This window comes from Gastrolobium bilobum, unplaced genomic scaffold (assembly GCF_033153095.1).
Source record: "Gastrolobium bilobum isolate Gb01-03AN ecotype WA unplaced genomic scaffold, APGP_CSIRO_Gbil_v1 utg10370, whole genome shotgun sequence".
Lineage (NCBI taxonomy): Eukaryota > Viridiplantae > Streptophyta > Magnoliopsida > Fabales > Fabaceae > Gastrolobium > Gastrolobium bilobum.
Window position 1 is genome coordinate 40,220 of NW_026895774.1, and position 13,626 is coordinate 53,845.

A 13,626-nucleotide genomic window follows, 5' to 3' on the forward strand; every position below is an offset into this window, starting at 1 on the left:
TAATACTACGAATTTGATTATAAATTATTATAGCACTATTTAAAAAGGTAGGATATTCTTATTATCTATTTTTTCTACTACCACTCTACTACCATTTTGATCACCATTGGATTCAAAAGTTATTTTTTTTTCTCTCTCTTCATTCAACTTTTCCTTTAATCAAATGGTGATTAGAGTGGTAGTAGAAAAAATAGGTAGTTAGAATATCCTAGCTCTTAAAAAAGTTGACCCACAAAAGGAAAACAAAAAAATAAAGTTAGGAAAGTCAGTGGTACTTTCGTCTTTTTAAAAATTTTAATTCTATTTTATTTGGTCAATCAGCAGTGTCATTCAGTGAAATAGCAAACTAGGTAATTTCGTCCGAGACCTTGAATTTTTAAAAAAATAAATAAATAAATCCAACCTGAACGAGTCAACCACCTGGCGTTGACACAAATTTCAATTTTTGAAGTTGACTATGAACTTAATTATGATCAAAGCTTAGTCACAATTAAAATTCCTTATCCCTTAATAAAATTGTATTCGGTGAAAATTGAATCAAGATTCTTTCTTCACTCTACTCAGCTTGTGTCTCCAACTAAGCTACACTCAGTTATCCCTTATTGCCAATTGAGCATATGAGATGAGAGTATGTGTTTGATTCTCTCTAGTATTATCTTTGAAAATAGTTTAAAGCATTAATCTTACACCCGCTTCGAACAGAATTGTCTCCCATAAAAAATACATATGGTTTATCCAAAACAAAACAAAAAACTATGATATATGCAACGGCGGAACCACATTGTGTGTGGGAGGAAGGGTCTGAGGGCAGCTTATTTTTGAAAATTAATCACATTTTTAAATTGATTAAATAATCATTGCTAACTTTTACGGATAAAATTTAGTGTTAAACTCCATTTAAATTTTTGTTGGACTTAGCTAAATAAATAAGCTGGCTCCGCGGCTGCATATATGTGTACGTGTGGCATTAAGTCAAAGGGTGGCATAGATAATACATATGTAACGATCAAGGACCCCAAATGTCCTATTAGTAATTTTGTTAAAATCATGGGTGTAGCTACTTTCTGTTATTTTTCTTATGATGTTATTTTGCTTTTCTGTAACAACATATTGGGTCGAATATGAATATATGATACTGAAAGACATACTGAAGATTTACCAAAATTCGATTCTCTCTTCTCCAATTCTCTCTCCTTCCCAATTCTCTCAAACACTTGGGTGATCCGTTACAAGATAAAAATGGACGATAACATTCATATACGCTTAGTCCTTACAACCATAGCCACCATGTTTTTCTTCATCTTAACCAATTTGCCACAGTCCCAATCCCAAGGAGGAGAAAACAAATACACAAATTGTAGCAAGCCATACAACTGTGGAAATGTGTCCAACATCTTCTACCCTTTCTGGGGACACCACAGACCCCAATATTGTGGCGGTGGCGACCAATTAGATTTCAAACTTCAGTGTCAGAATGATCATACCATCATTCTAAACGGCTTACAAAATTTCCAAGTTTTGCATATCGACACAACAGCTTACACCGTTAGAATGAAACAAACGGTCGATGATGTTTGTTCTCCGACATTTAACGACATTTACTTGGACCTGGACGCAACCGTCTTCACGTATCCAGCAACTGTGTACAACATCACCATTTTCTACAACTGTCCCTCTTCGGTTTTCACTCATGAAAACAACTTCACGTGTGGAAATGAGAATGGTACCTATCATGTGGGTGAGAAAGATGACGTGTTGAAAGAACATCCAGAGTTTCAGAATTGCACGCGACATATCCAAGTGCCGATTCAGGTTCCTCTGAATCTTGATGGCGATAGATTTGATGCTCTGGAAGGTGCTTTGGATGGTGGGTTTGAGGTGAACTATACTAAAGCACACGCTCAAGAATGCATACGATGTTTGGATAGTGAAGGAGCTTGTGGAGTTAATTTAACTTCTCATCGATTTACCTGTTATTGCCAAGATGGATCCGATGCTATTCATTGCTATGGTCGAGGTTCTAATAGTATGTCTTCTTTACCCCTCTTGTTCTTAATTACTTTATCTACCATTTTTCTCATATATTAGATTTAGATTATGGGAAGAAGGTGTGTCATTTTAAATCACACACCTTATATCCTTTCACTCTCATAAAAATGTGAGATTCATATTTTTTTAAAAAAAATTCATTCATTTTCTCTATCATAATTTATCTTTTTCTCTCACTTAAAATAACACAATTTTATGTCTTTTAAAATGATACATATTTTTTTCTTAGATTATACAATACAATTTTGCTAGAATATTTTGAAAATATTATTTGATGTTACCAAATACCAATCCTTTTTTCTCTTACTACTACTGTTTCAGGTACTCGGTGGAACTTGACATGGAAATTACTTATAGGTAATAAATCTAATTTCTTATTATATTTTTTACCTTCACTGTTTCTTGTAATATTTATGAGAAATCTATAATCAATCTAAACTAAAAGAAGAATAATTATCTTTCATTAGATGGGACTACGGTTGGTAAAACAAGTCAACCCGACCCAACCCGCATGTAACTCGAAAAAAATGAGCCGGGTTAGAATTGGCTCGAAAAAAAGAGAGTCAGAAAACCCAACTCGACCCGAGTCAGGTTAGGGTTGGCTCGTGGGTTGGCTTGAAAAAATAGCTCGCGAGTTAGCTCGAAAATTGCTCGCGGGTTGGCTCATTTTCAGTCTATTTAAATGAACCTGTAGTATTAATGGACCAGCTATATGGCTTCTATCAACTTAAACAAAGGGTTACAAAATGAGAAATAAAAGCAAAATATTTTAGTTGCGAATTTTCTTCACAACAAATTTACACCAACATCATGAAACAATCAGAACCACTTGCTACCAAGTGGGTAATATATTTGAACCAAACAGAGTCAGCACAGCCTAATAATAAAAAAATGGCAAGGATGTGAGTAGATTAGGGACTTAGGATTAAAGAAGGAAGAAAGACGACGATAGCATGTGTGGGTTTTGTCCATTTTTATATATTATATTTTGTATTTTTTTATAATAAAAAAAAACTCAACCCGTGAGCTAGCCCATTTAACCCGCGAATTGGCTCGTTTTTTCCCTAGCTGGCTCGGGTCGGGTTGGCTCGAGTTGGCAGCTCATTTTTGCCAACCCAACCCGACTCATTTTTTACGCGGGTTGGCTCTTTTTTGCCAAATTTAGATGGGACACGCAAACATATTTTTTATTTGGTTAATAAATGTTAGGAAATAGAATCTCATCGAATAGAACTATAACAATAGATAAAGGAAATTAAGAGCGATAAATTGAACACACATATTTAACGTGGAAAAACCCTCAAACAAATTAAGGTGAAAAATCACGGACTAAAAAAAAATTACTATGGAAAATCCCAAAATTACAACCTCCCTTTTTTTTGGTATTACTTACAACCTCCTTTTAATTGCAAGGAGAGAATAATTTTACCTCTCTCGAGAACACTTCACAAAAAATCACTCAAAAAATAAATATAAAACAAGAGAATTTTGATGTGTCTCAAAAGGTTGGAGGGGCCTTTAGTTAGATCTCCCTCACCCCCTTCTTTCCTAACCTTACACCGGTGTGGGACTTGAGCTTCAACAATCTCCATACAAATTTTTTTATCTTGCTATCTTTATGTTGTCTACGTCTCTGCCAAGCCAAATGAAGATCTAAACCATATGAACTTATCAGTGTTGATTGACTTTGTCAGCACATCTGCTATATTCTCCTTTATGTGAATCTTTTGCAAATTCATGCTTCTATCTTCTACCACTTCATGAACAAAATGATATTGAATTCCTATGTGTTTCAATTTGAAATGAAAGACTGGATTACTTGTAATGTGCAAGGGACTCTGACTATCACAATACAAAAGAATATTTTCCTGTTTGTGACTGTGCTCTTCCATGAACCTCTTTATCCAGATTGCTTCTTTACAAGCTTGTGTCTTTGCCATATACTTAGCCTCTATCATAGAAAGTGCCACGACTGACTGTAATTTTGATACGCAACTCATAACTCCTTTTGTAATTGTAAACACATAGCATGTGGTAGATTTTCTTTTCTCCATATCACCAGCAAAATCAAAATCAACATATACTCTGACAATATATTAAGATCCTCCATAACCTAGAGCAAAGATACCTTTGATATATCTCAGGATCTTCTTAACAGCAATCCAATGCTCCTGACAAAGAACACTTACTTTGTTCTTGAACAAAATTTCAAAAGTGTTTCTAATGGTGGTTTTAATGCTTTTTACTCATTAGGTATAACTCATATCATTCTTTCCAAAGGGACTCATGCCCATTTTAAGTCATAAAATATATCATTACTATCCATTTAATTGTGCCGGAGCATAGAATAAAAGAAGTTCATTAATAACCAACAACATTTCTTAAAATCCGAAAGTAGGTGCGAAATCTACTTCAAATGACCTGAAATTTTAATGGTCGAAAGTAGACATTTTGCACTTGAAATTGGTATAAAGTTTGTCCCATTTGGAGGTCTATATCCCCATAAACATAATTTATAAAATGACAGGCATAATTGAAGTTCAAGAAGACTTGTATATATTCCGAAAATCATATAAAATTGAAATCTTCTTCAAGTGATGTGAAATTTTAATGGTCGAAAGTAGACATCTTGATATTCAAAATGGTATAAAGTTTTATTCATTCGGTGGTTTATAGCCCTAGAAATAGAATTTATGAAATGACAAGCAGAATTGAAGTTCAAACTAGGTTTTTGTTATGCAGTATACCATTAACTTCAAAAATTGGTTCTGTTCTACCACATTACATGTTCTAAAAACATTACATTCTTCTAAAGTTTATTATAAGTCACAATCCATAACATTCATCATCATTACTCAAGAAACCTTACTTTGTTCATAGACCAAATTTCGAGAATGAGTGTAACGATAGTTTTCAATGCTTTTTCACCATTAGATACAACTCTTAAACACTTCTTCCAAAGAGATTATTGTCCATTTAAAGTCATGAGTTATCACATCACTATTCATCAAAACCTAAACTTTTTATGAATCTACAAGAAATTTCAAGGAAAGTCTAGTTATCTTACCTCAAACTCCACAAAATGATGCTAGGGTAGTTTCCAAGCTTCAAGGAATCAAGACTCCTCCCAATCACCAATCTTCAAGAATGGCGCCATACTTTGGGAAGGATTTTCTGTCAACACAAAGCTTCTCCAAGGAAAATGGTTGGTGGGTTTTGTTCCTCGTGAGATTCTAAACAATTTTGATGAAGGAACTTAAGTGTTTTGATAGCTTAATCAAAAGTGATGTTTTGGAGCTCAAACCATGGAGTTCATCGGGTGTGGATATTTCTCAACGAAGAAGGAGAAAAATTGGAAGAAATGACTTGGTTTCATAACTTTAAGTGAGTTTTGGCTTTGGTCAACTCAATTAATGGTTAAATGACTAAGTTACCCTTAATGAATAACTTTTAATTTCCTTCAATCCATGAATTAGATCATCTAATATGTATTTTAAGATTTACCAAAATGATTAGATAGTTTCTCACAACATTATTTCCAAGTTTCAGGTAATTTTTATGTAATTATATTTTTATCTCAAAACTTTCACTAATTGCACTTTTGCCTTGAAAAATGATTTTTGTCACAAAATTATATTTAATCTAATTAACTCTTTTAATTTGACTCCTTAGCTTCATGGCATAATGGGTTTGTGTGGAGTATATTACATGGAATTATTTCTAAGTCTGGGTAATTTTTACTAAATTACCATTTTGCTCCCAATGGAGACTTGTCCCTAAAATCAATATTTCTACTTAATTAACCCTCTAACTATGCATTCATTTCTAATTAATGTAATCTGATTATTTGGGTTATTATAGCAAGGTTTTTTTTCAAATAATTCTTCTATGATAGCAAAATTTTGTTTTTATTCATGTCTGTTGATTTGCATTCCTAGAATCTTGTTTACTGGTCTTAAGTCCTTTATTTCAAACTTCCTAGCCAATTATACCTTTAATTCTTGAATTAGATCTTTGTTGGGGCCTATTACCAATATATCATCAACATACAGCAGCAAGATAATGAAATCATTATTAACAAGCATCTTGAAATAAGCACAAAGGTTTGAATTCAGTCTATTGTATTTAAGGCTCAATATGAAGGAATCAAATCTCTTATAGAGATTTGTTAAATTTGAAAACTAAGTTCTCCTTATCTAGTTCTTCAAAACCTTCAGGTTGGAGCATATGTATTTCTTCTTCAAGATCTCCATGAAGAAATACAATTTTTACATCTAACTGCTTTAGATGTAAGTTAAATATTGTACATATAGCCATGACTACACGAATCGTAGCCAGACGAACCAGAAGTGAAAATATTTCGTAAAGTCAATATATTCTTTTTGAGAATAACCTTTCACCACCAATCGTGCACGATATCACTCCCTAGATCATCACAATTTCGTTTGATCTTGTAAATCCATTTGTTACCAATGGGCTTTCTTGCATAAGTTCCCAAGCCTTGTTCTTATTAAGAGCCTATATTTCTTCCTGCATTGTTGCCATCCATAGTGCATACGAGCTAGCTGTTGCATCTCTAAATATTGATTATTCTCCATATTTTGTTAAAATACAATATGCAACATTGCCCTCCAAAACATAGTCAGACTGCCAAGTTGGTTCTTTCTTCTCACGAGGTGACCGTTGAACTTTTGTAGTTTCAAACTCAATTGGTTCTTACTCCTTGTGTTCTGATGTTATTTCTAAAGAATCTTATTGTCCAGATTCGTTTTCCAATTGAATCGTCAAAGTTTCTGAATTATTAGCTAAAGTGCTACTTACATCTTTCTCTTGTAGCTTGTCTCCTACAAATAGTACATCGCTGCTGATAACGGCAATACCGGAAATAAGATCCCATAGTCGATACCACTTGCCTCCATCAATATACCCTAAGAGTCTTCACTTCCTGGATTTTGGATCCAGCTTTTGACTTCTTGGGTGTTGTACATTACGAACACGTGACTCCCAAATGTGTGTACATGTGAATAAACAAATGGCTTACCAATCCACATCTTCATCTGTGTCTTCATATCAATCGTAGTTGTTGGTGAATGATTAAGCTTCAGCCCAAAATGACTTTGCCATACTTGTTGTCTTCAACATAGCTCCAGTTATTTTCAGTACAGTTTTATTCATCTGCTTTGCCACTCCATTCTGTTGTGAAGTGTATGCCACCGTGAATTGTCTTTTGATATATTCATGATTACAAAAGACATTAAATTCATCACTTGTATATTCTCCACCATTGTCTGTCCTAAGGCACTTGATCTTCTTCTCTATCTCCAATTCTATCTGTGCTTTGAATGTATTCAAGACTGAAAACAAGTTTGCATTCATCTTGATCAAATACACCCAACATCTCCTGGAATAATCATTAATGAAGGATACAAAGTACTTCGCTCCTCTTAAGGACATAATCGGTGCTTGCCATACATCAGAGTGAATCAATTCTAGAATATTTTTAATTCTAGAATTCGAAGCAATGAACTTCAATCTATGTTGCTTACTTGTAACACAATGCTCACAAAAAGGTAAGGTTTTCTTTGTGAGACTAACGAATAGTTTTCGTTCAACCAGAATCTTCAACCCTTGTTCTGATATGTGACCCAATTTGTGATGCCACGTCTTTGTTATATCTTACACAGAACTGGTTGATTCAACAGATGCTTCTACCTCTAGATGCGTCTCTCATATAAGCCTATACAAGTTTGCTGCAGTTTTTTTAGCCTTCATAACTACAAGTGAACCCTTATCAATCTTCATCATCTCATTTTCATTACGGGTGTTGCAGTCATTTTCATCAAATTGCCCTAAAGACAATAGATTTTTCTTCAAGCCCTTCACATGTCACACATTTTGGATTGAGTGAATCATTCCATCATACATCTTCGTCTTGATAGTACCAATCCTAGCAATCTCCAAAGGCATGATCATTTCCTATATACACAGACCCTCTAGAAATAAGTTTGTAAGTACAAAACCAATTTCTACGAGAAGTAATGTGCCATGTTACTCTTGAATCCATTATCAATGCATCAGTGAGATCTAATCTATCCGTAGATATGGTTGTTACTTCACTATATAAAACATTTGAGTTAACAACACATTATTGGGAAATTGATGATTCAGAGGTCTTGTTTCAACCCTTCTTGAATCGACACTCATTTTTAAAGTGTCCCTTCATGTCATAATTGTAGCACTTGACATGCTTCTTACTCCTAAACTTTGACCTTCTTTGTTTGTGACTCCCACTGGAACCATGTTACACTGATCGTCCTCTTGTCATCGACGAGACCTTCGCTTGATGCAAATTTTCGAACCTGTCTTCTTTGTTTATCTGTCGGCTTTCCTTTTCAAGAACAACAATAACAATATCGTCGAACACCAAAGATTTTGTTTGTTACTGATGATGAGTTGGTCATATGAATCTAGAAGACTCTGGAATAGAATCTCAGCATGTTCCTTTGGCTCAATATTACGTCCCAATGTTGAAAGTTGAGAACATAGAGAGGTTAAAGTATTGATGTGCTATATTGCTAATCTAGATTTATACACTCGAAGTGTGTAAAGCTTCCTCTTCAAAAATATTTTGTTGTGAAGTAACTTGGATGCATACAGTTTTGTGAGATGATCTCATGTCTCCTTCGCTGTTTTCTTTTTCTCTATCCTTGATAATATGTCATCTGAAAAGGATTGGAGCAGATCAGAGATGGCCAATTCATCAATTATTTTCAACAATAACTTTGTCCCATTAAATTTGCTGATATCCATCTTTGTTTCCAGGGTTCTATCACGAACTGCTTTAGCTACAAAATAGCTCCAACTGCTTTGTTTGGGTCTTGGGCTCCTTAAACCAGTATTTGTACAGTGCACCAGGAAAGTTTCCAGGAAGACTGGAGGGGTCACTAATTCTCCCACTTAAAATCCAAATCTCCTTAATTAGACCATTTATAGTCTTTGTGACAAAGCTTTCCTAGATATGCACTTAATCACCCGAAATATCTCTTCTAAAAATTCTCCGATTGTGAACAGTAACTGTATACAACAGTAGTCCATGTATAATACCTACAACACGTCATTGTAAATTAATACAGAGATCCACCCAACAGCTCCCTAAGGACAATCCGTTTTTGATGTGACCGATCAGCCTAAGTTTTAGTCACATAACATAGTTTAGAAAACCTAAACTTACCTCTGATACCACTGTCAGGAAATAAAATTCCATCGGATAGAACTATAACAATAAATAAAGGAAATTGAAAGCAATAAATGGAACACATATTTAAAGTGGAAAAACCTCAAACAAATAAAAGGAAAAAACCATGGGCGTGAGTAGCAAAAACTTTACTATAGGAAACCCCAAAATTACAACCTTCCTTTAATTACAAGGAGAGAACAATTTTACCTCGCTCTTGAATTAAGAGAGCACCTCACAAAAAATCACTCAATTAAGAAAATAAATAGAAAAGAAGGGGATTTTGGTGTGTCTTAAAAGGGTGGAGGGGGGCTTTATTTATAGTCCCCCACCCCTTCTTTTCTAACCTCCCATCAATGAGGGACTTGAGCTTCAAAAGTAAAGCCTTAATTTTTTTTGTACCTTTGACGACACTTTGCAGACTTCAATTGAAAATAATTTTGAAATATGAATATCAAGTAATCTGAAATAAAAGCATACCCTTCAACATTCTCAACATAGAATAGAGAGCGCGAACCACAAGCATATGGATAAAATGACAGAGAATTGTTCCATCTTAACAAGTGGTTTTGAGTTTCAAATCTTGGTGTACAAGTGTGTTAAAACTTGATAAGGAGAACTTTGTCAAGTAGAATTCCAATTTTAAACTTTAGTAGTTTTATTTTAACTATTTTCTATATTCACTTCAACTTTTCCAAATGTTGTACATAAGCATAGGGGGGAGGCTATGACTAGTTTCAGTCACTAAGAGTCTCTTTAGCATGTCTTATTTTTAATTTATCTTCTCCTTAAAAGCAAAAGTTTAACTAAATATAACTTTATAAAAGTTCTTATTATAAAAAGAGATTTTTTTTATAATAAAATACTAAAACTAAAAGCTAAAAATTCCTTGGAAGAGCTTTTTTTTTAAGATGTGTGCTAACTTTTTGGAGTCCTCATTTTTATTTTACAGTTTTTCTCTTATTCTAAACTTGTATTTATAAATTTTATCCTTTACGCTAATTATTTACTCTAATGACAAATCATGTCATCTCGTTCTTTTAAAACCCTAAAAATAGGCTTATATAATTACGAAAAAAAATCAAAAAAACTTTTATGCTCTTTTTTTTTTTAATTTTAATTTAAAAATAACTTTTAACTTAAAAAAAAAGGTGCCAAACAAGTTCTAAATGGTCAGACATGATAACTTCTATGGGAAATATCCTAGAACTACTACTCTTAATTATTTAGGTTTTGTTTCTCCTTCACATATTAATTTACGAAAATAAAACTATATCAAATGTTTCTTAACCACTAATTCATTGACTCTGTCTGCCAACAGGTATTATTGGTGGAGTGATAACAGTATTGTTGATATGTATCGCTACTTTTTGTTTTAGATGCAAGTCCTCATCTTGGCATGGAAAATTTTGGTTGACCACAAAAGGTAACAAAGATATTGAAGCATTCTTAAAAAATCATGGAGCCTTAACTCTAAAAAGATACAAATTCTCAGATGTCAAGAAAATGACCAACTCCTTCAAAAATAAACTCGGGCAAGGTGGTTTTGGTGCTGTATACAAAGGACAACTATTTAATGGTTGCCCTGTGGCCGTAAAGATATTGAGGTCATCGAAAGGAAACAATGAAGACTTCATCAACGAGGTTGCCAGTATCAGTAGCACTTCTCATGTCAATGTTGTCACCCTTCTTGGATTTTGTTTTGAAGGCCGCAAGAAAGCTCTCATCTATGAATTTATGTCCAATGGTTCCCTTGAAAAGTTTATTTACAGAAATGGACATGAAGCCGTTGCTTCTTTGAACTGGGAGGATTTGTATCAAATTGCCATGGGGATTGCTCGAGGGCTGGAGTACTTGCATAGGGGATGCAATACTAGAATTTTGCATTTTGACATAAAACCACATAATATCCTTTTGGATGAGAATTTCTGCCCCAAGATATCAGATTTTGGGCTAGCAAAGCTCTGTCCTAGGAAAGAGAGCATGATTTCAATGTCAGATGCTAGAGGGACAATTGGGTATGTAGCTCCAGAAATGTGGAATAGACATTTTGGAGGAGTATCTCATAAGTCAGATGTTTATAGCTACGGAATGATGCTGCTAGAAATGGTGGGAGGGAGAAGGAACGTTAATGCTGACGCCAGTCATACTAGTGAGTTATACTTCCCACATTGGGTATACAACAGGCTTAAGCAAGGCACGGATTTGAGACCATATGAGGTGATTAAAACAGAAGAAAATGAGATAGCAAAAAGATTGACCATAGTGGGTTTGTGGTGCACTCAAACGTTTCCAAATGATAGACCTACAATTAGTAGAGTGATAGATATGTTGGAAGGCAGCATGAATTCCCTGGAAATTCCACCAAAACCTTTTCTTTCTTCTCCTACTAGATCAGTATCTGAATCCTCCACTTTTTGAAATATCATTGCATTTTGGGTAAATAGTTTAAATTATACTGTAAAACGGATCATTCAACATACTTGTTTTGTAGTTTTCAATCATCCTGAAAAGCAAGCGTATCTTATATGTGTGTTAAACTGTTAATATATTGAATGCTAATGCCAAAGCAGTGGATGGAGTAAACTCTATGTTATGACTCAAATGAAGGAAGGTTCAGGGTTGATTGATAGGATTTACAGTGAGAATTATATCCCTATATATTGACGGTCTCCCTGTTCTTCCTGAACTACTTCCCTTTCCCCACCTGTTCATGAGTTCATTTCTTTCATAGTGGATTGACTCTTATTTGTCTTATTCCATCTATCAATTCAATAAACTTCAATCAATAGCTTTTTCCAGTTTGGATTTTCTAATCATTGTGACTGAGAACTGAGTTTCTGCATTGATTCCTAGAAATCTGATTGCCATTCTTTGTTATCATTACACTCTGATTGTTGTCGTATGAAGTAATAATTTTTTGAAAATTCTTTCTTTCTTTTTTTATGTGGAAGTTCATGATCATGTGGTTGCAATATTCTTGAAAATACATTTTTTTTTCACTGATGCCTAGAAGCATAGCACCAGATAATATAGACTCGGCAGTGTCTATAACACAACGAAGAAACTGCTTGAAAATTTCACTTCGGTTTCACATGCAAAATCCTTGTATGTTCGTTAGAAACTTTTCCACACTCTCTTGCATAAGTGCTGCATTATCGACGAAACTAATCTCTGATTATTCCAAAAGGCATAGTTGATTGACGGAAAAGTAAAACTAAAACAGGACACAATTATCACCGCGTAATTTATGTTAACTCTGACTTAGATTTTTAAATGGAAGTGTGAATTATTTTCTAGTCAAAATCAGACAATTATTACTAGGAGAAAATGAATATTGAATCTTACGAGAATAATTTGATTTGATTTCATTTGATTTAGCAATCAAATTTTATATTTCGAACTTATAGACAATAGCACTGATTCGATTTCATTTTTTTGTTGTATACTTTTACGCTCATTTGACAAAATTACGATATTTAAAAGATTGTAATCCATGCAATTTTACAAATCAAATTGATTTCTATTTTTTCAAACACAAGATTTGATTATCAAATTAAATGCATCTATATTGATTCCAAACACAATCTTTAGAACTTTTACTGCTGAATTAAAGTGGAAAAAGATCCCTACCAAAAAAAATAAATGGAAAAAGATATGGTGACCGAAATGTGAAGTGCAAACTCCATAGTCACGAGAAGTCAATCCTAGAAATAAGTGGGAAATCTTGCCTGTGATGCCCTTTCACCTTTTTGCCAAAGTTTATTCAAATTCCCAAATCTTCAATTGGTATTATATCTAATCTTACTAAGATTTATCTTCAACTTGTTACACAAGCAATATGAAGCTTTCTCTCTGCCTTCCTACTACAAATTACAGTGTTTTTAGGTTGTTTGTAACTCATACTAAGTAGTTAGAATGGTAGGAAATAAGAGGGAAAATTCATAATATACAAAGTATTAAGAAAGAAAATGCATGCTTTGATGATATGATTTAATTATTGGTCTATATTGGAGATAATTATTTTGTGTAATTGATTCACTTATCATATAAAATTATTGAGAATTCATTTGAGTAAAGAAATCTCATATTATATAGAAATGTACAAAGTAAGAAACAAACAAAGTGGAAGGACCTAATCTCAATGGCTTAAGATTTATAAGAAGGGAAGAGGAATTGAGAAAAAGAAAAAAGAATTTGTAAGATTTGGAAAGACCAATTGTCCAATATTTTGGTCAAATTGTCCAAGCCCAAATCATGCAAGTCCGAATGTTATACTCCATCCTCAAATCTTCAATTTCAATAACAACATATGCCAACAAGTGGGCCTAAATTAACAAGCC

The 13,626-nt window shown here is 33.7% G+C and overlaps 1 protein-coding gene across 3 annotated transcripts; it reads left to right on the plus strand.

The window, feature by feature from the left end:
* The first annotated feature begins 1,110 nt into the window (after positions 1-1,110).
* Positions 1,111-11,981, plus strand: LOC133295770 (LEAF RUST 10 DISEASE-RESISTANCE LOCUS RECEPTOR-LIKE PROTEIN KINASE-like 2.5). 3 transcript variants are annotated; one of them, XM_061494624.1, is made up of 5 exons: positions 1,111-2,026; positions 2,371-2,406; positions 5,147-5,254; positions 10,605-10,709; positions 10,779-11,981. In XM_061494624.1, the coding sequence occupies exons 1-5, from the start codon at positions 1,240-1,242 to the stop codon at positions 11,702-11,704; spliced, it is 1,962 nt and encodes a 653-aa protein (XP_061350608.1). In that variant the 5' UTR covers positions 1,111-1,239; the 3' UTR covers positions 11,705-11,981. The 3 variants fall into 3 exon arrangements, with proteins under 3 accessions (XP_061350608.1, XP_061350607.1, XP_061350609.1); XM_061494623.1 differs by having other exon boundaries at positions 10,605-11,981; XM_061494625.1 differs by lacking the exon at positions 5,147-5,254 and having other exon boundaries at positions 10,605-11,981.
* The last annotated feature ends 1,645 nt before the right edge of the window (positions 11,982-13,626 follow it).